Genomic DNA, 8,438 nt, shown 5'->3' on the forward strand with positions numbered 1-8,438 from the left:
CTGTGTGGATGTGTAATCACATTGAGTGATACTGACCCTGTGTGATTCTGTGTGGATGTGTAATCACTGGGAGTGATACTGACCCTGTGTGATTCTGTGTGAACGTGTAATCACAGGGAGTGACACTGACCTGGTGTGATTCTGTGTGGATGTGTAATCACAGGGAGTGATACTGACCCTGTCTGATTCTGTGTGGATGTGTAATCACAGGGAGTGATACTGACCCTGTGTGATTCTGTGTGGATGTGTAATCACAGGGAGTGATACTGACCCTGTGACATTCTGTGTGGATGTGTAATCACAGGGAGTGATACTGACCCTGTGTGATTCTGTGTGGATGTGTAATCACGGGGAGTGAGACTGACCCTGTGTGATTCTGTGTGGATGTGTAATCACAGGGAGTGATACTGACCCTGTGTGGTTCTGTGTGGATGTGTAATCACAGCGAGTGAGACTGACCCTGTGTGATTCTTTGTGGATGTTTAATCACCGGGAATGAGACTGACCCAGTGTGATTCTGTGTGGATGTGTAATCACAGGGAGTGATACTGACCCTGTGTGATTCTGTGTGGATGTGTAATCACAGGGAGTGATACTGACCCTGTGTGGTTCTGTATGGATGTGTACTCACAGGGAGTGAGACTGACCCTGTGTGATTCTCTGTGGATGTGTAATCACAAGAAGTGAGACTGACACTGTGTGATTCTGTGTGGACGTGTAATCACAGGGAGTGATACTGACCCTGTGTGATTCTGTGTGGATGTGTAATCACAAGGAGTGAGACTGACCCTCTGTGATTCTCTGTGGATGTGTAATCACAGGGAGTGATACTGACCCTGTGTGATTCTGTGTGGATGTGTAATCACAGGGAGTGAGACTGACCCTGTGTGATTCTCTGTGGATGTGTAATCACAGGGAGTGATACTGACCCTTTGTGATTCTGTGTGGATGTGTAATCACAGGGAGTGAGACTGACCCTGTGTGATTCTGTGTGGATGTGTAATGACAGGGAGTGATACTGACCCTGTGTGATTCTGTGTGGATGTTAATCACTGGGAGTGATACTGACCCTGTGTGATTCTGTGTGGATGTGTAATCTCAGGGAGTGAGACTGACCCTGTGTGATTTTTTGTGGATGTTTAATCACCGGGAGTGAGACTGACCCAGTGTGATTGTGTGTGGATGTGTAATCACAGGGAGTGATACTGACCCTGTGTGATTCTGTGTGGATGTGTAATCACAGGGAGTGATACTGACCCTGTGTGATTTTGTGTGGATGTGTAATCACAGGGAGTGGTACTGACCCTGTGTGATTCTGTGTGGATGTGTAATCACAGGGAGTGAGACTGACCCTGTGTGATTCTGTGTGGATGTGTAATCACATTGAGTGATACTGACCCTGTGTGATTCTGTGTGGATGTGTAATCACTGGGAGTGATACTGACCCTGTGTGATTCTGTGTGAACGTGTAATCACAGGGAGTGACACTGACCTGGTGTGATTCTGTGTGGATGTGTAATCACAGGGAGTGATACTGACCCTGTCTGATTCTGTGTGGATGTGTAATCACAGGGAGTGATACTGACCCTGTGTGATTCTGTGTGGATGTGTAATCACAGGGAGTGATACTGACCCTGTGACATTCTGTGTGGATGTGTAATCACAGGGAGTGATACTGACCCTGTGTGATTCTGTGTGGATGTGTAATCACGGGGAGTGAGACTGACCCTGTGTGATTCTGTGTGGATGTGTAATCACAGGGAGTGATACTGACCCTGTGTGGTTCTGTGTGGATGTGTAATCACAGCGAGTGAGACTGACCCTGTGTGATTCTTTGTGGATGTTTAATCACCGGGAATGAGACTGACCCAGTGTGATTCTGTGTGGATGTGTAATCATAGGGAGTGATACTGACCCTGTGTGATTCTGTGTGGATGTGTAATCACAGGGAGTGATACTGACCCTGTGTGGTTCTGTATGGATGTGTACTCACAGGGAGTGAGACTGACCCTGTGTGATTCTCTGTGGATGTGTAATCACAAGAAGTGAGACTGACACTGTGTGATTCTGTGTGGACGTGTAATCACAGGGAGTGATACTGACCCTGTGTGATTCTGTGTGGATGTGTAATCACAAGGAGTGAGACTGACCCTCTGTGATTCTCTGTGGATGTGTAATCACAGGGAGTGATACTGACCCTGTGTGATTCTGTGTGGATGTGTAATCACAGGGAGTGAGACTGACCCTGTGTGATTCTCTGTGGATGTGTAATCACAGGGAGTGATACTGACCCTTTGTGATTCTGTGTGGATGTGTAATCACAGGGAGTGAGACTGACCCTGTGTGATTCTGTGTGGATGTGTAATGACAGGGAGTGATACTGACCCTGTGTGATTCTGTGTGGATGTTAATCACTGGGAGTGATACTGACCCTGTGTGATTCTGTGTGGATGTGTAATCTCAGGGAGTGAGACTGACCCTGTGTGATTTTTTGTGGATGTTTAATCACCGGGAGTGAGACTGACCCAGTGTGATTCTGTGTGGATGTGTAATCACAGGGAGTGATACTGACCCTGTGTGATTCTGTGTGGATGTGTAATCACAGGGAGTGATACTGACCCTGTGTGATTTTGTGTGGCTGTGTAATCACAGGGAGTGGTACTGACCCTGTGTGATTCTGTGTGGATGTGTAATCACAGGGAGTGATACTGACCCTGTGTGATTCTGTGTGGATGTGTAATCACAGGGAGTGAGACTGACCCTGTGTGATTCTGTGTGGATGTGTAATCACATTGAGTGATACTGACCCTGTGTGATTCTGTGTGGATGTGTAATCACTGGGAGTGATACTGACCCTGTGTGATTCTGTGTGAACGTGTAATCACAGGGAGTGACACTGACCTGGTGTGATTCTGTGTGGATGTGTAATCACAGGGAGTGATACTGACCCTGTGCGATTCTGTGTGGATGTGTAATCACAGGGAGTGATCCTGACCCTGTGTGATTCTGTGTGGATGTGTCATCACAGGGAGTGACACTGACCCTGTATGATTCTGTGTGGATGTGTAATCACAGGGAGTGATACTGACCCTGTGTGATTCTGTGTGGATGTGTAATCACAGGGAGTGAGACTGACCCTGTGTGATTCTGTGTGGATGTGTAATCACAGGGAGTGATACTGACCCTGTGTGATTCTGTGTGGATGTGTCATCCCAGGGAGTGATCCTGACCCTGTGTGATTCTGTGTGGATGTGTAATCACAGGGAGTGAGACTGACCCTGTGTGATTCTGTGTGGATGTATAATCACAGGGAGTGAGACTGACCTGGTGTGTTTCTGTGTGGATGTGTAATCACAGGGAGTGAGACTGACCCTGTGTGATTCTGTGTGGATGTGTAATCACAGGGAGTGATACTGACCCTGTGTGATTCTGTGTGGATGTGTAATCACAGGGAGTGAGACTGACCCTGTGTGATTCTGTGTGGATGTGTAATCACAGGGAGTGAGACTGACCTGGTGTGATTCTGTGTGGATGTGTAATCACAGGGAGTGATACAGACCCTGTGTGATTCTGTGTGGATGTGTAATCACAGGGAGTGAGACTGACCCAGTGTGATTCTGTGTGGATGTGTAATCACAGGGAGTGATACTGACCCTGTGTGATTCTGTGTGGATGTGTAATCACAGGGAGTGAGACTGACCCTGTGTGATTCTGTGTGGATGTGTAATCACAGGGAGTGAGACTGACCTGGTGTGATTCTGTGTGGATGTGTAATCACAGGGAGTGATACAGACCCTGTGTGATTCTGTGTGGATGTGTAATCACAGGGAGTGAGACTGACCATGTGTGATTCTGTGTGGATGTGTAATGACAGAGAGTGAGACTGACCCTGTGTGATTCTGTGTGGATGTGTAATCACAGGGAGTGAGACTGACCCTGTGTGATTCTGTGTGGATGTGTAATCACAGGGAGTGATACTGACCCTGTGTGATTCTGTGTGGATGTGTAATCACAGGGAGTGAGACTGACCCTGTGCGATTCTGTGTGGATGTGTAATCACAGGGAGTGAGACTGACCCTGTGTGATTCTGTGTGGATGTGTAATCAGTGGGAGTGAGACTGACCCTGTGTGATTCTGTGTAGACGTGTAATCACAGGGAGTGATACTGACCCTGTGTGATTCTGTGTGGATGTGTAATCACAGGGAGTGTGACTGACCCGGTGTGATTCTGTGTGGATGTGTAATCACAGGGCGTGAGACTGACCTGTGCGATGTGCTCCAGGTATTTCCGGCAGATCTCTGATGGCTTTTTGAAGTACATCTTCTCATGATCTGCAATCTGAAAGGAAGAGAGGATCAACCCTCTGTCTGTGGTTTCCCCAATCCTTGCTGCCTCCTTGTCTAGTAAATGAACCCCTGTCTTGCGTGGGCTGTGGCTGGAGCTGTCCACTATTCTGTAGATCCCATAATGCCCCCATGTGGGCATGGGTCATGGACCTATTGAGATATACAGCCCAGAAATAGACCGTTCGGTCCAACTTGTCCGTGCTGACCAGATATCCGCAATCTAATCTCGTCCCATTTGCCAACATTTGGCCCAAAGCCCTCTAAACCCTTCCTTTTCGTGTCCCCATCCAGATGCCTTTCAAATGGTGTACTTGTACCAGCCTTTGTCACTTCCTTTGGCAGCTCATTCCATACACGCACCACCCTCTGTGTGAATTAGTTACTCCTTCGGCCTCTTTTAAATCTTTCCCCTCTCACCCTAAACCTATGCCCCTCTAGTTTTGAACTCCCCAACTCCAGGGAAAAGACCTTGCCTATTTACCCTACCCATGTCCCCTCATGATTTTATAAACCTCTATAAGGTCACACCCTCAGCCTCCGATGCTCCAGGGAAAACAGCCCCAGCCTGTTCAGCCTCTCCCTGTAGCTCAAACCCTCCGACCCCGGCAACATCCTTGTAAATCTTTTCTGCGCTCTATCAAGTTTCACAACATCTCTCCTGCATGTTTAAACAAATAACTGAAGTTGGTTATTCAGATGGTCAGTCACTGGTAAATGGTTCTCCTAAGTCTGGAAAAGACTTTATGGTCAAGCAGACGGCAGATACTGAGTGGTAACTGAGACCTTGTGGGGAGACGGTCAGTTTGTTAGGAGTGGTCACAGTTTGAGTTAGGTTTTGGTCTATATTTTGTGTGCAGAACCAGTTTGGCCATTGTTGCTAGAGCACAAGGGTTTGAAAGTGTCCTGTTTCTTTACTTAGAGAATAGACAGGGCGTGGAACGCACTGCCTGTAGCAGTAGTAGACTCGCCAACTTTAAGGGCATTTAAAAGGCCATTGGATAGGCATATGGACGAAAATGGGATAGTGTAGGTTAGATGGGCTTCAGATGGGTCCCACAGGTCGGCACGACATCGACGGCAGAAGGGCCTGTACTGCGCTGGAAGGTTCTAACAAAAATCCACCTATATTCAAGATTAATAATCAAATATGGGCTTGCAATCGAGAATCTCCTAATCACTCCCACACATGCTGCACGTGCTTGTTCCCTCATTTCACCAAGTTGACATCAAGCCGCCCCAGTCCTCTATTCCACCACCACCACCCCCCCCCCAACCCCCGAAAATTCTGAGCAGGAACGGTAACGGCAATCAGTCAGTCGACTCTTACGTTGTCAGTCAGTGCCAAGTGTTTGCAGGCGATTCCACAGACGCTGCATTTATCTGTTCAAAAAAAAAGAGAAAGGGATGTAGAGATAGACGCACGTGACGCCATGTTGTAATTTTACCAACCTCCCCCACTTTCTCTGGCAGCTCGTTCCATACATGCACCACCCTCTGCGTGAAAAGGTTGCCCCTCTGCCCCCTTTTAAATTTAAACCCTTCCGCTTTGAACCTATGCCGTCCAGTTTTGGACTTGTTTCACTTCAGATTTATGGGCGGCACGGTGGCTCAGTGGTTAGCACTGCTGCTTCACAGTGCCAGGGACCCAGGTTTGATTCCACCCTTGGCCGACTGTCTGTATGGAGCTTACACGTCCTCTCACCATGGCAGTGTGGGTCTGCTCTGGGTGCCCCGGTTTCCCCCCGCAGTCCAAAGATGTGCAGGTTAGGTTGATTTGGCCATGTTAAATTATCCACCGTGCCCAGGGATGTGCAGGTTAGGGTGGATTGGCCGTGCTAAATTACCCATAGTGCCCAGGGATGTGCAGGTTCAGGTGGATTGGCCATGCCAAATTACCCATAGTGCCCAGAGATGCGCAGGTTAGGGTGGATTGGCCATGCTAAATTACCCATAGTGCCCAGGGATGTGCAGGTTAGGGTGGATCGGCCGTGCTAAATTACCTATAGTGCCCAGGGATCTGCAGGTTAGGGTGGATTGGCCATTCTAAATTACCCATAGTGCCCAGGGATGCGCAGGTTAGGGTGGATTAGCCATGCTAAATTACCCATAATGCCCAGGGATGTGCAGGTTAGGATTGTTTGGCCATGGTAAATTACCCATAGTGCCCAGGGATGTGCAGGTGAGGGTGGATTGGCCTTGCTAAATTACCCATAATGCCCAGGGATGTGCAGGTGAGGGTGGATTGGCCGTGCTAAATTACCCATAATGCCCAGGGATGTGCAGGTTAGGGTGGATTGGCCATGCTAATTACCCATCGTGTAGGTTATTAGTCAGGGGTAAATGTAGAGAGATGGGTCTGGGTGGGTTACGCTTCAGAGGGTCGGTGTGGGCTTGCTGAGCCGAAGGGCCAGTTTCCACACTGAAGGCAATCCCATTCTAAAACAAAAATTCTAAATTACCGCTGTTTACCATCGATCAGTTATCGGTTAAATGGCAGTCTGGCTTGCGTTGCCGGAAAGCCGGGAATTGTTTGGATAACCCACGCTCTCGAATTACGGTCAGATCGATCACCCGAATGATCAATTATCCAAACAAGATACTCCCCGCCCCCATCTCGCTCGGATAATCGAGGTTCTACTGTGGGTTAATCTTCGGGAGGGTCAGTGTGGACTTGCTGGGCAAAGTGGCCCTGTTCCCACAGTCTCTGAAATCTGATCGTTTGACCTATCGAGTTGCATCTGGAACGCAACACCTGGCACTGGCCTTTAAACTCAGACGAGGTTAGGGTCTAGCCGATCCTCTGAATGTATTCTGGGGGGGTTTTGGTCTCAGCCATAATAATAATCATCGGTCGGCCGAGTGCAGGAGAAGCTCGGGTTGCCCCGCGCCCTCCGGTCCGACCAGGTGGGCACCGCAGCTGGTCATGCACGCTCCCGGGCAGCGCCCTCACCTTGTTCGATGCATTTGTGACAGACTATGTGCTTGCAGTTGGAGATGCTGAAGCGGACGTTACTGGCTGGTTTCTGATAGCATTTATTGCAGTGGATCCAGTCCATCCTTTGGGAGGGGCCGGACTGAAAGGGATAAAAGGCCATTAGTGAAGCGCAGAGAACCAACCGACAAAGTGCAGAGAAAGAGAGAGAGAAACGGGCTCTCCCCGTCAGAAATTTCCACTTCCGTTCGATGCCCCCAGTCTGCCCCCCACCGTTTCCTTTCGCCCACTTCCCCCCCCCCCCCCCCCCAACCAGATCAGTGATTTCGACTCTACCCTGTTCCTCCTCACAACCTCTCCTTGGCTCCCAACCTTTTACCCCACTCCCCTCCAGCGTCCAGTGTCAGCAAGGCTGTGTGAAAGGGACACCTTGCCCGACATGGTCACTGGGTCAGGGTATGGACGAGAGTGGAATAGTGTAGGTTAGACGGGCTTCAGATTGGTTCCACAGGTCGGCACAACATCGATGGCCAAGGGGCCTGTACTGCGCCGGAATGTTCTATGGTAAGTTTATTAGAATTCTTTGACGAGATAATTATCTATCCTGCTTAAGGGGGAAGAGAGCGAATGTGAAATATTTGGATTTTCGGACGGCATTCGGTCAGGTTACTTCATAACAGCGCACGGTTTTGGAGTCGGTAACATCAGCACCGATAGAGGATTGGCGAACTAATGAACGACAGAGAGTCGGGATAAGCGAGGCATTTTCAGGACGGCAATCTGTCAACAGTGGAGTGCCGCAGGGGTCAGTGCTGGGGCCACAATTATTTACAACATATATCAACGACATGGATGAGGGAAGTGAACGCCCAATAGCCACGTTTGAGGGGTTTCAGAGGGACATCGACGGACAAAGCAAGTGGGCAAACAACTGTAGGTCGAATATAATATGGGAAAATATAACGAAGGATATAGAGGAGCTGAATATTATGTAAATGTAGAAAGACAGCAGAAAGCAAAGGATCTTGGAGTTCTCGTCCAAAAATATCTTTCAAGTTTGGCAGCTTAACAAATGCAATGTTGGCCCTAATATCAAAGGAAATGGAGTACAAAACGAGGGAGGATTTGCTAAAACTATACAGGGCGCTGTCTGACTACA

The 8,438-nt window shown here is 48.7% G+C and overlaps 1 protein-coding gene across 1 annotated transcript in view; it reads right to left on the minus strand.

Moving 5' to 3' along the window:
* The window catches only part of LOC122545955 (E3 ubiquitin-protein ligase RNF212B-like), a 442,187-nt gene extending 434,803 nt beyond the window's left edge, over nt 1–7,384 (minus strand). Inside the window, exons 1-3 of the mRNA XM_087974890.1 lie at nt 7,298–7,384; nt 5,675–5,727; nt 4,265–4,339 (exon numbers count right to left, since the gene is read on the minus strand). Coding sequence (XP_087831016.1) covers nt 4,265–4,321 — 57 coding nt within the window. The 5' untranslated portion in view covers nt 4,322–4,339; nt 5,675–5,727; nt 7,298–7,384. The remainder of the gene's footprint in view (nt 1–4,264; nt 4,340–5,674; nt 5,728–7,297) is intronic.
* Nucleotides 7,385–8,438: the final 1,054 nt, after the last annotated feature.

This window comes from Chiloscyllium plagiosum, unplaced genomic scaffold, assembly GCF_037043375.1.
Source record: "Chiloscyllium plagiosum isolate Xiang-an unplaced genomic scaffold, Cpla_swu_hap1 HiC_scaffold_27, whole genome shotgun sequence".
NCBI classification, from domain to species: Eukaryota; Metazoa; Chordata; class Chondrichthyes; order Orectolobiformes; family Hemiscylliidae; genus Chiloscyllium; species Chiloscyllium plagiosum.